Source organism: Ranitomeya variabilis, chromosome 3 (genome assembly GCF_051348905.1).
Source record: "Ranitomeya variabilis isolate aRanVar5 chromosome 3, aRanVar5.hap1, whole genome shotgun sequence".
Lineage (NCBI taxonomy): Eukaryota > Metazoa > Chordata > Amphibia > Anura > Dendrobatidae > Ranitomeya > Ranitomeya variabilis.
In genome coordinates this window covers 443926687-443942561 of record NC_135234.1, presented here as the reverse complement: position 1 = coordinate 443942561, position 15875 = coordinate 443926687, and the positions used below count along the sequence as shown (strand labels likewise).

Here is a 15875-nt window from a genome sequence, read left to right as displayed (position 1 = left end):
CTACCGCCGTGAAAAGGTGTATCGGCGGTCATTAGGGGGTTAAAAAGATTCCAAAGGCTGAGGTGTCAAGAGTTCGGGACCCAGTCCCTTGTCTGCCCTTATTCACACAGGTCACTTCTGAAACATGGTAAGGTTTTAATATTAGACAGTGTAGGATCATCCCATGCGCATTACTATTAAATAGCTACACAGTAGATGAATATAGGCCTTATATCATACTAGCTATTTCCAGCCAGCTAACGCTCGGCACGCTCATTGCTATCTAATGTGGTGGGGGGCGGGATTATCTGTGGTAATGTGGTGGGGGGCGGAATTATGTGTAGTAATGTGGTGGGGGGGCTGGATTATGTGTGGTGATATGGGGGCGGGATGATGTGTGGTGATGTGGGGGCGGGATTATGTGTGGTGATGTGGTGGGGGGCAGGATTATCTGTGGTAATGTGGTGGGGGGCAGGATTATCTGTGGTAATGTGGTGGGGGGCAGGATTATCTGTGGTAATGTGGTGGGGGCGGGATTATGTGTGGTGATGTGGGAGGGCGGGATTATGTGTGGTGATGTGGTGGGGGGGCGGGATTATGTGTGGTGATGTGATGGGGGGGTGGGATTATGTGTGGTAACAGGGTGGGGGGGTTGGATTATGTGTGGTGATGAGGTGGGGGGCGGGATTGTGTGATGTGGTGGGGGGCAGGATTATTTGTGGTAATGTGGTGGGGGGCAGGATTATCTGTGGTAATGTGGTGGGGGGCGGGATTATGTGTGGTGATGTGGTGGGGGGCGGGATTATGTGTGGTGATGTGGTGGGGGGCGGGATTATGTGTGGTGATGTGGTGGGGGGGCGGGATTATGTGTGGTAACGGGGTGGGGGGTGGGATTATGTGTGGTGATGAGGTGGGGGGCGGGATTATGTGTGGTGATGTGGTGGAGGGCGGGATTATGTGTGGTGATGTGGTGGGGGGTGGGATTATGTGGGGTGATGTGGTGTGGGTTGGATTATGTGTGGTAATGCTGTGGGGAGGCGGGATTATGTGTGTTGATGTGTTGGGGGGCGGGATTATGTATGGTGAGGTGTTGGGGGGCAGGATTATGTGTGGTGATGTGGTGGGGGGCGGCATTATAAGTGGTAATGTGGTGGGGCGGGATTATGTGTGGTAATGTGGTGGGGGGGCGGGATTATGTGTGGTAATGTGGTGGGGGCGGGATTATGTGTGGTAATGTGGTTGGGGGGCGGGATTATTTGTGGTAATGTGGTGGGGGGGCGGGATTATGTGTGGTGATGTGGTGGGGGGATTATGTGTGGTAATGGGGTGGGTGTTATGGACCTGGTGGTTAGGAGCACCCGGAATGACCTGATGAGTAAACTAGTGATCAGAACAAGCTCTGGGAAAGTGGGAACTCTGCTGACCGCAAACCCTACTCCTATCACACACACTAGAAATAGCCGTGGAGCGTACCTAACTCTCCCTAGACGCCTCTTCACAGCCTAAGAGCTAACTACCCCTAAAGATAGAAATAGAAGCCTAACCTTGCCTCAGAGAAATTCCCCAAAGGTAAAGGCAGCCCCCCACATATATTGACTGTGAGTTAAGAGGAAAGTCACAAACACAGGAATGAAGCAGGTTTTAGCAAAGGAGGCCAGACTTCACTAAATAGTCAGAGGATAGAAAAGGGAACTATGCGGTCAGCACAAAAGACTACAAAAAACCACGCAGAGTAAGCAAAAAGACTCCCCACACCGACTCACGGTGTGGAGGTGCCACTCTGCACCCCAGAGCTTCCAGCTAGCAAGGGAATATCATGATAGCAAGCTGGACTAGAAATTAGCAGTACTAAGAAATATATTCAGGAAGCAGTAACAACAAATGAACTAGCAAAGACTTAGCTTCTGCTGGAGTAGACAGGTCCTCAGAGAAGTCCAAGAGAGATCTGAACCAATACTGAAACATTGACAGCTGGCATGAAGTAACGATCTGAGTGGAGTTAAATAGGGAAGCCAGCATAGCAATAAACGAGAGCAGCTGACAAAGCCAACCTCAGTGACCAGCAGTTCCGCTCAAAGCCACCAGAGGGAGTCCAAGAGCAGAACTAACCAAAGTACCATTCATGACCACAGGAGGGAGTCCGAGAACGGAATTCACAACAGGTGGGATTATGTGTGGTAATGGGGTGGGGGGCGGGATTATGTGTGGTGATGTGTTGGGGGGGCGGGATTATGTGTGGTGATGTGGTGGGTGGGTGGGATTATGTGTGGTAATGTGGTGGGGGGGCGGGATTATGTGTGGTGGTGGGGGGTGGGATTATGTGTGGTGATGGGGTGCGGGGCAGGATTGTTTGTGGTAATGGGGTGGGGGGCGGGATTGTGTATGGTAATGGGGTGGGGGCGGGATTGTGTGTGGTAATGGGGTGGGGGGCGGGATTGTGTGTGGTAATGGGGTGGGGGGCGGGACTGTGTGTGGTAATGGGATGGGGGGCGGGATTGTGTGTGGTGATGTGGTGGGGGGTGGGATTGTGTGTGGTTTTGTGGTGGGGGCGGGATTGTGTGTGGTGATATGGTGGGGGGTGGGATTATGTGTGGTAATGTGGTGGGGGGCGGGATTATGTGTGGTTTTGTGGTGGGGCGGGATTGTGTGTGGTGGTGGGGGGCGGGATTATGTGTGGTGATGGGGTGCGGGGCAGGATTGTGTGTGGTAATGGGGTGGGGGGCGGGATTGTGTCTGGTAATGGGGTGGGGGGCGGGATTGTGTCTGGTAATGGGGTGGGGGGCGGAATTGTGTGTGGTAATGTGGGGGGGGGCGGTATTGTGTGTGGTAATGGGGTGGGGGGCGGGATTATGTGTGGTGATGTGGTTGGGGCGGAGCTACTGTGCAGGAAGCGGGATTGGCGAGTAATCATGATGCCTCTTACATATATAGATCTGTAAGTGCAATTTAAGTCTTATTTCCATCTTTAGACAGGAAACACACATTTCATATATTATGGCTCACCAGTCCTTCTGGAGCTTTCACTCTCTACTCCACAATTCTGCTTTTTACTATTTAACCCTAACTTTTCAGACTCTTCTCCTTTTATAAACAGCAGGTCTTACTTTACAAAACATCAGATAAATAAGAGCAAAGAATGTCTGACGTATAATCCTAAAACATATTTGTACACTTACTTAAATGTGATGGTGGCTCGATACATATTTCTGAAAATGGCCTGTAAAAATAAATAGAAATGTATAGATTACTTTCCTGTTACTTTACAAAAACCCTATCTGTCTTTCTATGTATGAAAGGTCAATGTGAAGCAAACATCATTGTGGCAGGCAGTGACTGCCTACTACAGCCATGTTGTCTCTGAGGATGGCATGTTATCATGTTCCCTTACACTTTTTATTTGTATTTATATTAATTTACTCAAAGAGCATCACACTTAGCCAAATGGATATGCCGGTGCCGGGTATACTATAAAAGGGTTTTTTCCACTACTTTGATACTGATGATCTATTATCAGGTGGGCAGGGGTCCGATACCTGGCACTCCCACTGATCAGCTGTTTTCAGCACCGGTATTGGAGTGGACCACCATTGCACCCTCCCACTTTTTAGTGGCCGCTGCCAGGTACTACATGCAAGCTCATATTCCAATATTAAGAGCTGATCTGTAGTACCCTGAAGCAGCGACTGCACAGTGTGACAGGGAGGCAGTGCTACAATCCGTTCAATGTTTACATCAGGTCTCTGCCAATGTTGCAAATTGCTGATCGGTGTCTCGGCTGGGGGTCGTAGTCCAACTGATTTGATATTCATGATCTTCAGTATTCGAAGGATAGATCATCAATATCAAAATGGTGAAAAGCCTTTTAATGTTTCCATAGGCCTCTATTCACCACACAGAGGCTAAATGAGTGCCCACTTAGCCTCCGTCTGGCCAATAAACAGTATATCTGAAAATGCATACTGTAGGCGTCCATCAAGACTATTACCACCATAATACATATACTGTACCTTATTAGCCTATACAGTAAGGTTCTCTATACTCAATGTTAATGGTAAATATATTAAAGCTGTGACTATTGCAAGCAAGTGTTTTACACCAGGTTTGATAAAACAAATTTAACTAAAAGCTAGTCCTCTTGTCTCCAGTACAAAGTACTTACTGCAGTTGGTTTATTATCACCATATGAATGCTTTCCCGTGCTTTCAATACTTTTTCCAGGCGTGATATGTCATAAGTATTTGGATTCCTGAATGGTATGTCATTTGGCAGACCAGCGACTTCTATAGAATTAGGATTATCTCTGATTAATTTATAGGGTACCAGTACTGGACGGCCCAACCCTAGGGCTTCACCTGCAACAAGCAAAAAGTCACACCTGTAAAAGACACTATGAATAGCCGAAAAGAATAGTATATAAATTACATTAAATCTAATAGTTTTTTCTAAAAAATAAAGTCGAGACATAAAAATATAAACTAACCATATTTTTCATTAAAGAGCTCTTTTACTTGTTCCCGAAGAATTACTTTTTCTCCCAATCTATTGGCATCTTCATCATCTGAAGGAATAATATCATCTGGAGTGAGGTGACTACGCATGGTAGTATAACACAAATTAACATATGGGTCCATACATTTTCCAAAAATTGAGTTGACTTAAAGGGTTTTTCCCAAAATCATAAGTTATTCTCTATGTGTAACTTACTGATCACTGGGGGTACAACCACAAGAGTAAAACACACCGATCTTGCAAAAGGGGCTCTGGATCCCCAAGAACGACACTGCAGAAATCCATCTTGAATGGAGCGGAGATGAGCTTGCTTGGTCTGCATGCAAGCCATGTGAAGCACTCTGCTCTTTCAGGCAGTCCGATAGAAAATGAATAGCGTGGGCGTAGAGCATGCACACCTCCACCCCATTCAAGGCAGGGCGCTGCAACCCTGTTCTCAGGATATCAGAGCCCTGCATTAATAGTCATATCCAGTGATCAGTTAGTTATCTGCTATCATATAGTTAGGGGATAATTTATTATTTTGGGAATAACCCTTTAGTAAAGTATATAACTAGTGAATTCAATTATTGTAATCTAAATACAATGCAAAACATAAAACAGCATCTTACCAGGTCTCGGAATGAGTCTCTGAAATGGCCTACAACATAAATACAAAATATTAATCTAAATGTTTTTAGTATAACATGGATTTTACTAGTGCTTAAGTGACGTTCACTTGATAAAAAAAAATACATAACACATATATAACAAACATTAAAAATAAGTGTCCCTTATAAAGTACTAATATCTACCTGATTGAATAGAAACTAATAAGTCTCTAAATAAGAATATGAAGATCTTGTTTTCTGGTTTGGAAAGCAACGAGTGATCGTAGAGTCATGCTCATACCTTGTAACTGTGAACCTGATCTTATCTGCCACTGCCAATATCCGTTCTAGATTCTGTGATCCAAAGGTACAAGGTTTTCGGAAAGGAATCCCTGGAGGCATTCCTTCTATTATAACAGAGTCAGGGTTACTCATAAAGCGTTTATAAGGTACTTGAACTGGGTACTTGATTCCGAGGGCTTCACCTAGAGGAAATCACAGACATTTTTACTTTATATATGTGAAATGGCGGGTTCTTGTAGTAAACGTATAACTACATTTTGGTTTTCTCGTTCAGAATTATAAGAACAATAACATGTTTGGACCATTTGATTTTCATACAGTCAATAACACAATCCTTTATAGTCCTAATTATTGCCCATTTTGATGACCGAGTAATAGATCCCAATTCAAAAGTTTGATGCAAGTAAGAAAATGTAGATCTGCATCATTTGTTTTTAAAACTTCACTGTTACGTGTTACGGAACCACTCAGCACCCAGAATATGTTGTGCAGTTATATGTATGAATAATAGGTTCCATGTGAGATGCATCAGCCCACAGGCTGCGCCCCTGGGCAGAGGGGACAAGATATCCCTTCTTCTGTCCTCACCCCACCTTTGTAATTCCCACAGTAAATATCGGCAGGCTCCGGCCCCCTGCGGCTATTGTAATGAATGTCTGGCCTGCTGCTTTTCTATTGGCCTGCCCTCTGTATCTGTGTAATATATTTTGTGTCCTGTGAATAAAGTGTTGTGAGACTGGAAATACGTGGAGAAGCAGTCAGCTTTTATATGCTCTCATGTAATCAAGGAATTCCAGCCAGCGTCCTTCATTCAGACTCCAGCCAAAGCAAAGTGGACCTCCTGAAACACGGGGTGGTACTGAAAGAGGTACCCCAGCTTGGTAGACCCCGTTACACTGGTGGCAGACAGCGGGATGTGACACCCCTTCTACAGGAGGAAAGGAATGAATGGAAAACAACTACCAGAAGTTAAAGAGGACTACATTAAAAGATCTGGTGGAAGCCCGAGGGTTAATCGCCAGCAACAAAACAAAAGCGGATTTTATAGCAGCCATCATGGAACACGACAGTGCAGCGCCCCCCAATGTGAACGTGGAGGAGACTGAATTCCAGAGGGAGGTAAAGAACAGACTGGCGTTCTATGTCCCAAACCCTGCAGTAGAGATCATACGAGAGGTGATGGCTGATGTGCGTACTGATCTGAAAGAAAAGATGGCCGAACGGACCAGGATAGAGCTAACCAAGATGGAGATGGCAGAGCGGACCAAAGTGGAGCTGGCCAAGATGGAGATGGCAGAGTGGAGAGAGGAGAGTCAGCGAGCAGGGGGAGCTCTGGCCTCCGACCAGGTACCTTCAACAGTAAGCCACAAAAAGATCCAGTATAATGCCTTCCGACAGTTGGGGGAGGCAGAGGAAGACATTGATGGCTTTCTGCAGGACTTTGAGCGGCAGTGTGCCCTTCATCAAGTGAAGCCGGAGGAACGGGTTCAGATTCTGGCCAGCAAGCTGACAGGCCGGGCAGCAGACGCCTATCGCACAGTACCTGATGAGGACTGTATGGACTATGAGCGGATCAAAGAAGTGATCTTGGCACGGTATGCGCTGACACCAGAGGCATACCGCCAAAAGTTCCGCGGACTTATAAAACGAGTAACCGATACCCATGCTGAATGGGCCTGTAAATTACGGCAGTCACTGCTACAGTGGGTACAAGGGAGCGAAGCAACCACTAAGGAGGACGTCCTCCAGCTCTTCTTGTTCTTTAATGGACTAACCCCCGAGACCCAAGAATGGCTTCGGGACAGGCGGCCAATGACTCTTGAGGAAGTCGCTCGTCTGGCCGATGAACATCATGACGCCAGGAGGCCTCAGTTGTCCAGATCAAAGATGGTCACTAAGGGTCCGCCCATGGACCTGGAGGGCCCCAAACCACCGAAGAGTGTAGGGGGACCAGCTAGAAACCCGGCCTACCACAGTTCCCCTGGGGCGCAATGCCACACCTGCCGTCAGCTGGGCCACCTGCAAAGACAATGACCCAACCGGACTCAGCATACCCAGTGGCCAAAGGTGGGAACAGCTACCTTCAGCCGGGCCACTGTACACTGCTACCAAGGCGAAGCTGACCCGGCATTGGGGGCTACAACTAACCAAGGGGTGGAAGAAATGGAGGAAGTGCTGCATGAAGTAGACCCCGTGCAGGCAGCTCGGGCAGATAATCGACAACAGCATCGACAGGTCGTGTGGGTTAATGGGAAACGCATGCAGGGACTAAGAGATTCCGGAGCAACTTTGACCCTTGTGAAGCCTCATCTCGTCTGGGACCAAGAGAAGACGGACCGGACAGTGGCAGTCTGTGTAGCAGGGGGAGCCATACATCGACTGCCCACTGCCAGGATTCACCTGAACTGGGGAGTCGGGGATGGCCTTGTTGAGGTCGGCTTGATGGAGGATTTGCCTGCAGACGTCTTGCTGGGAAATGACTTGGGGCCCATGTTGTCTGCCTTCTCGGTTGCCCCTCTGGCTGAGACATATCCTGTGACCACCCGGAGACAAGCTCGAGCTGCGAAGGCGGAATCACACTCAGAGGAGGCCCAGGTAAGACATCCCAGCCCTACACTTATTTCCATAGCCAGACACATTTCTTGGGCCACCCCAGATGAATTTAAGAGGGAGTTACTTGAGGATCCTTCATTGGAGGGATATCATGGGAAGGCACAGGAGGGGAGAGGGGTACTGGAAGGGGAACAGTTTATATGGAAGCAGGGACTCCTCTACCAGATCACAGAGCAGCACCACACAGGGACGAGCCCCACTATAAAATGACAGCTGGTAGTTCCCAAGAAGTATAGGCAGGAGTTACTGCGAATCTCTCATGACATACCCTTGGCCGGGCACTTCGGCGTCAGTCGCACCAGGCATCGTCTGACACAAAACTTCTTTTGGCCGGGGGTAACCTATGATGTTCGTCAGTACTGCCAGACCTGTGACAGTTGCCAGCGCATTGGCAAGAGGGGAGATCGATGCAAGGCCAAATTACGCCCCCTCCCCATTGTGGAGGAACCATTTAGCCGAGTAGCGGTCGATCTGATAGGGCCGTTAGCCAAACCCAGTCCGTCAGGGAAAAGGTATATATTGACAGTGGTAGATTATACCACACGGTATCCAGAGGTTGCGTTACCTAACATACTGGCAGAGACGGTGGCAGCTGCCCTGCTCCAGGTTTTCTCACGGGTTGGATTTCCCCAGGAGATTATCTCGGACCAGGGTACCCAGTTTACAGCAGAAGTGACCAACCAACTGTGGAAGCTGTGTGGCGTAAAGTCCATTAGAAGCGCCCCGTACCATCCGCAAACCAATGGGTTGTGTGAACGCTTTAACGGGACGTTAAAACAACTCATTGGGACTTTTACCAGGACCTACAGGGACTGGGAGAAATTCTTGCCTCACCTCCTGTTTGCCTATCGGGAGGTGCCCCAATAATTCACGGGGTTCTCCCCGTTCGAACTGGTATACGGGAGATGGGTAAGGGGACACCTAGACTTAGTGCTAGAACACTGGGAAGGGGAGGGCATCATAGAAGGGGTACCTATTGTACCCTATGTGCTGGAATTCCGGGACTGCCTACAGGAGCTGACCCAGGCTGTACATGGGAACATGCAGGTGGCCCAGCGGCGCCAGCGCGTATGGTACGATCGGAGGGCCAGAGAGCGCACCTTGGAAATAGGACAGAAGGTCCTGGTGTTAGAGCCCACTAGGCAGAACAAGTTCCAAGCTGCATGGCAGGGGCCCTACCAGGTAGTGGGGAAAATAGCTGACACCACCTATAATGTCGCCAATTGTGACGACCCCAGGGTTATCCGCATGTTCCACGTGAATATGCTGAAGCCCTACCGGGAGCGCCCTGGAGAGGTAGTGGCCATCTGTGCACCTGAAGCAGAGGAGTTCGCCGGACTTCCCTTGCCTGATTTCTTAGGGGAAAGGACTCAGTCTGAAACATGGGACCAGGTACACTTGGGTGAAGACCTCGGCCCCCGGGAGAGACAGCAGGCGGAGGTGTTGTTGAGGCAGCGACAGAGGATGTTTTCGGGGAGACCAGGGTACACTCGCCTGGCACAACACAAGATTGAGACCCAGGATCAGACCCCCCTGCGACAACCCCCCTTCCGCGTCCCTGAGTCTGTACGAGAAGGGATGCGACAAGAGATACAAGAGATGTTGCGTTTAGGGGTCATTGAAGAGTCAGATAGTCCCTGGGCATCCCCCGTAGTGTTAGTGCCCAAGAAGGATGGGACTACACGGTTTTGTGTAGACTATCGTAAGCTCAATGAGAAAACAGTGACGGATGCGTATCCCATGCCGCGTGTGGATGAGTTGTTAGACCGGCTGGCGGGGGCAAAGTATTTGACCACCATCGATCTATGCAAAGGCTACTGGCACATTCCCCTTAGTCCTGACGCTATTCCCAAGTCGGCATTTGTCACCCCGTTCAGCTTATTCCAGTTTCGAGTTATGCCATTCGGGATGAAGAATGCCCCGGCGACCTTCCAGAAGCTGGCTGACCGGCTTCTGGATGGTCTCCAGGACTATGCTTGTGCCTACCTGGACAACATCGCCATCTACAGCGCGACATGGGAAGAGCATCTAAAACACATAGAGACAGTATTGGACAGGATCCACAAGGCCGGAATCACCCTGAACCCAAACAAGTGTCATGTGGGCAAAGCAGAGGTTCAGTATTTAGGGCATTGGGTGGGAAGTGGGAAACAGCGACCAGAACCAGCCAAGATTGAGGCCATAGCCAAATGGCCCTCCCCACGCACTAAAACCCAGGTCATGGCGTTTCTAGGGACAGCAGGGTATTACAGTAAATACGTTCCCAATTACAGCAGCGTAGCCAAGCCCCTCACTGATCTGACCCGTAAGAACCAACCCCGCCAGGTAACCTGGACCTCAGAGTGTGAGGAAGCCTTCCGCCAGCTAAAGGACGCCCTCACCAATACCCCTGTATTGGCCGCACCCGATCCAACTAAACGTTTCCTTGTTCACACAGACGCTTCTTGTTAGGGCTAGCGGAACGCACCGAGTAAATAGAGATGTTTTATTGATATTGGTGCGTTCGCAGCCCGGGGTCCACCATGCAAGAGTACCTGCTGCTAGCAAACGGCGGCACTATATGGCGGTATGGACTAACTCAGTTAATTCACCGAGTAGCCGTGAAAGCAAAGCACTGTGGCCTGTTAGACTTCACAGAGGCACAGGCTAACTGCCCAAACAGAGAGCAGTCAGTGGTCACGCATGCACACAAAACTCCTCGCCGGAGGTGACAGCATTCTAGGGGCTTATTTCAGCCAGGTCCCTGAATACATACAAACACAAACTCCTCGCCGGAGGTGCCAGCATTCTAGGGGCTTATGTCAGCCGGGTCCCCGAACACACTCTCACGTGACCACACTGGCGCAAAGCACATAACAAAGAACAATACTAGCGCATGGCCGTGCGGCCATGCGAGCCTTAAATAGTTGCAGCACGTACAGGACCTTCCTAGAAGGACCAATGAGAGGCTGCCACAGAGCGTGAGCACCTACAGGACCTTCCTGAAGGACCAATGGCCTTAGCTGCAGTATCAGATCATGTGACTCTCGATCTCCACTGAGAGATCTTAGGGTACCGTCACACTCAGCGACGCTGCAGCGATATAGAAAACGAGCCGATCGCTGCAGCGTCGATGTTTAGGTCGCTGGGGAGCTGTCACACAGACAGCTCTCTACAGCGACCAACGATCAGGGGAACGACTTCGGCATAGTTGAAACTGTCTTCAACGATGCCGAAGTCCCCCTGCAGCACCCGGGTAACCAGGGTAAACATCGGGTTACTAAGTGCAGGGCCGCGCTTAGTAACCCAATATTTACCCTGGTTACCATTATAAAAGTAAAAAAAAAACACTACATACTCACCTTCTGATGTCTGTCACGTCCCCCGCCGACGGCTTCCCTGCACTGAATGTGTCAGCGAGTATGTAGTGTGTTTTTTTACTTTTACAATGGTAACCAGGGTAAATATCGGGTTACTAAGCGTGGCCCTGCGCTTAGTAACCCGATATTTACCCTGGTTACAAGTGAACACATCGCTGGATCGGCGTCACACACACCGATCCAGCGATGGACAGCGGGTGATCAGCGACGAAATAAAGTTCTGGACTTCTAGCTCCGACCAGCGATATCACAGCGGGATCCAGATCGCTGCTGCGTGTCAAACACAACGAGATCGCTATCCATGACGCTGCAACGTCACGGATCGTCGTCGTTCTCGCTGCAAAGTCGCTTAGTGTGAAGGTACCTTTACTCTGGGCATGCCAGAACGAGAAAAGCAGGACTTAGTCCCAGAAGCGTCTAATCGCCGCTGCTCAGCACTGACTTCAATGGCAGAAGCAGGAAAGGCAGCAGTAACTCTTTGTACAGAGTCAGACTGAGCGAGACGCTGGGACCGATGTCTCCGCTGAGCAGGCTCCACTGCGGCAGGAGAATGGGAGACCGCAGCAGAGATGGCCCGAGAATCCCCCTGTGCAGAGGTGGGAACTTGACTCCTAACACTTCTATGTTTGGATTGGGGACAGTACTGAGCCAAGTCAGGCCGGACGGCCAAGAACACCTGGTAGCTTACCTGTGTCGGAAACTACTGCCCCGTGAAGTAAGCTATGCGGCCATCAAGAAGGAGTGCCTGGCGGTAGTATGGGCACTCAAAAAGTTGCAACCATATTTGTATGGACAACAGTTTTCCCTCCTAACGGACCATAATCCCCTAGTCTGGCTTAATCGGGTCTCCGGAGACAACGCCAGATTACTGCGGTGGAGTTTAGCCCTACAACCTCTGGACTTCATCATCCACTACAGACCCGGCAAACAAAACGGTAATGCCGATGGACTAAGTCGACAAACGGAACTTGTACCAACCCCATAAACTTCGGTCATCCCCAAACCGATCCGTTAAGGATCAGACTGTGTATGCCGATCGCGTAGCTGAAAAGGGGAGCCGTGTTACGGAACCACTCAGCACCCAGAATATGTTGTGCAGTTATATGTATGAATAATAGGTTCCATGTGAGATGCATCAGCCCACAGGCTGCGCCCCTGGGCAGAGGGGACAAGATATCCCCCTTCTGTCCTCCCCCCACCTTTGTAATTCCCACAGTAAATATCGGCAGGCTCCGGCCCCCTGCGGCTATTGTAATGTATGTCTGGCCTGCTGCTTTTCTATTGGCCTGCCCTCTGTGTCTGTGTAATATATTTTGTGTCCTGTGAATAAAGTGTTGTGAGACTGGAAAGGAGAAGCAGTCAGCTTTTATATGCGCTCATGTAATCAAGGAATTCCAGCCAGCGTCCTTCATTCAGACTCCAGCCAAAGCAAAGTGGACCTCCTGAAACACTGGGTGGTACTGAAAGAGGTACCCCAGCTTGGTAGACCCCGTTACACTCACCAAAAAAGAAAAAGTAAAACTTAAAGGTAAAACTAAAAAGTAAAAGTGTTAACAGGTAGACTTCTAATCTATTGCTCTTACTCCGCTTTCTTATGTGTCTGTAGCACAATACAGAATCAACGTGAACTTACCATATTTTTTATTAAATAGGTCTTGAACGTGTTCTCGTAGAGTATTGGCGATGTCTATTCTGGAAAGTCTGGCGTCATAGTTTTCTAGAAGAATGAATACATTATATTGATAGTTGTGACTCAAATTAATTTTAAGATAAAAATGATTTTCAGTGACCCTACTATTACAAGAAGTGTTAAGAAATCACATGTGCTTCATGACTTGTTGTTCAAACAAGCTACACATGGTTGTGAAGAATCCTAAAAAATATTGTTTTACTGCTTTAAGCTATGTTCACACGTTGCGGAACATTTCCACTGTAGATTTGATTCCAAATCCAAGAGAATTCTGGATTTCATTGCAGACTTCACGCTACTCCATTAACTAAGCGCTGAATAGAGTGAAACCTGCAAGAAAAATCTGCATAATAACGAGCATGCTGCAGATCTGACACCACACCATGCTTTCATTTTTGGGAGCATGTTTTTCCGCAACGTGTCACTGGGATTTTGAAGACCCCAATCATTTGTATTGTACAGTAAATTGCTGAGAATTTAATATGTTACAGTGAACGTCCACAATTAAAATATACCAATATTAAAAGTTAAAAAAAAGGTGAAAATAATAAAAACCTGGACGTTGCCCAGTAACTAATAGCTTTTATATGTTTTTTTCTTCACTTAAAGCCTCAAGGGGTATTCTCATCTAAGGCTAGTTTCACACTAGCATTTTGAGGAGCTGTGGATGGCTGCGGACTTCCTCTGTGAAGCCCCGCCCTCGGCCGCTAGCTCTGCCTACTTCTGCATGCGGCCTGCATGCTGCCTGCGTACCTATCTTTAACATTAGGTACGCAGGTCGTGCGGATGTATGCGGATGCTTCCGCATGCATCGTTTTGACGATGCTGAGAGAAAAAGAAAATGCTACCAGCTGCGTCCTACGCTGGTCGCCGCATCGTCAAAACGACGCATGCAGAAGCATCCTCATACAGCCGCGCGACCTGCGTACCTAATGTTAAAGATAGGTACGCAGGCCGCATGCAGAAGTAGGCGGAGCTAGCGGCGGAGGTGCGGCCGAGGGTGGGGCTTCACGGAGCAAGTCCGCAGCCCTCTGCAGCTCCTCAAAACTAATGTTAAACCAGCCTTAGAGGCTGTGACATAAATGAGAAGACCCTCCATTTAGAAAGCCTGGTTCACCCACCCCTGTCATTGGAGAGATGGCTGCACATGTGCTTTTTTTCTCCATTGGTTTCTATTGAGAGTTCCTCTCCACTGACAGGACAGGGGTTACAGGACAAGATTCTGTGGCTCAGTGGTTAGCACTGTTGCTTGCAACTCTGGGGTCCTGGGTTCAAATCCCTCCAACAGGAACATCGGTGGAGAATTTTGTATGTTCTCTCACTCCAAAAACATACTGTTAAATATTAATTGTATTATTCTTATTCTCAATACTGTACTGAGCACATTGCCTTTTGTTGACATTACAAAAGCTATTTCTGTATACTTAGCTCAGAGTAATAGTTAACACCATATAGAGAGAACACGTGTTTTATGGGACATATATAATCACGTCTCTTAGGAGAGACTCCTGCCTGCTCCTTCACTCTCCACGGACTTCAGACTACTCACAGAAGGAATGAACAGATGGTAGCCATAATGACTTCTATTCCATGACAAAGAGACACCATTTACAATTCAGAATCTCAAATGGACAATCTCTTTGTAACTACTTCACCTATTTTATGTTTTGCTGCAATGTGCTTTTTTTGTGGACAATCCAATAAACCACTACATTTTTTATGGAATTATCATGACATTTTTTGCATATCGCATCTGGTAAAGAGTCCTGATTAAATAAATGTGCGAAATAAGCATATTTAACACATACTGATAGGGAATTTAGATTGTGAGCCCCAATGGGGGCAGGGCCAATAATGTTTGTAAAGCGCTGTGGAACTAATGGTGCTACGTAAGGGAGCAAAATAAATTAATAAAGATTCCCCTGACCTCAAGTTTGGTATGGGTCCCCATGGCAGGGCCCACATTCATTAGTCAATTCTGGGACATATACGTTGCTGAGAATATCACTTTAAGGAATCTTATACATTGAAAGATGAAATCAATCAAAGTGAAAGATAAATCAATAAGATTTCCTATGGCTGAAAATGTTTTTGTCACTCTCTGACAATGAGAATATATTTGAAAATCTACAGTACCAGTAAAAAAAGACTTGCACGGTTCGTAATGTCATGTGTTCATTGAAAAAAAACAACATTTACCTTGAAAACTAGTTGTTTGGGAGCTGTCATCCAACGTGGAATCTTGACAATCTTTCTCACCGACTCCTGAAAATGATTATACAAAATTTACCACAAAAATGTCAAATTGCATATGGCCTCCCTCACACATGCGTGTTCCCAGTACGTGTGGTATCCATTGTTTTCACAGATCTCTCACATACCCATGATAATCTATGGTGCTGTGCACATGTCTGTGTTTTTACAAGGACTGTGTGTCTGCAAAACACGCGGAGACATGTCCATTTTTTCTGGTAGCACAGATGGCAAGGGCCAATATAAGTCTATGGGTCCGTGAAAAACACGTACAGCACACGGATGTCCTGTCTGTATGTAACATTGCAAAGTGTCGGAGAAGCTTTGTAATTAGTGATGAGCGAACGTGTTCAGATAACGTCTTATCTAAGCATCTGGGCGTGATCGTATATTATGTTCCGGTCACTGCAGCTGCATGATTGGTGGCTGTTAGACACATGGGAATTCCCGAACAGGCAATAGGCACATGTGCTGAGGCTGTCTAACAGCCACCAATCATGCAGCCGCAGAGACTCTTAACATAATATACAAGCACGCCCAGATGCTTAGATAACACCCTAGCATGCTCGGGTCAGATGT

The 15875-nt window shown here is 47.8% G+C and overlaps 1 protein-coding gene across 5 annotated transcripts in view; it reads right to left on the bottom strand.

Annotated features, from left to right (window-relative positions):
* Window positions 1–15875, bottom strand: part of GTF2IRD1 (GTF2I repeat domain containing 1) — a 156292-nt gene that overhangs the window by 15847 nt on the left and 124570 nt on the right. For all 5 annotated transcript variants that reach the window (XM_077296463.1, XM_077296466.1, XM_077296467.1 and 2 more), the window contains 7 exons: window positions 15243–15308; window positions 12987–13070; window positions 5380–5563; window positions 5100–5128; window positions 4460–4537; window positions 4139–4331; window positions 3156–3196 (listed from right to left, as the gene is read on the bottom strand). In XM_077296463.1, the coding sequence (XP_077152578.1) occupies window positions 3156–3196; window positions 4139–4331; window positions 4460–4537; window positions 5100–5128; window positions 5380–5563; window positions 12987–13070; window positions 15243–15308 (675 nt within the window). The remainder of the gene's footprint in view (window positions 1–3155; window positions 3197–4138; window positions 4332–4459; window positions 4538–5099; window positions 5129–5379; window positions 5564–12986; window positions 13071–15242; window positions 15309–15875) is intronic.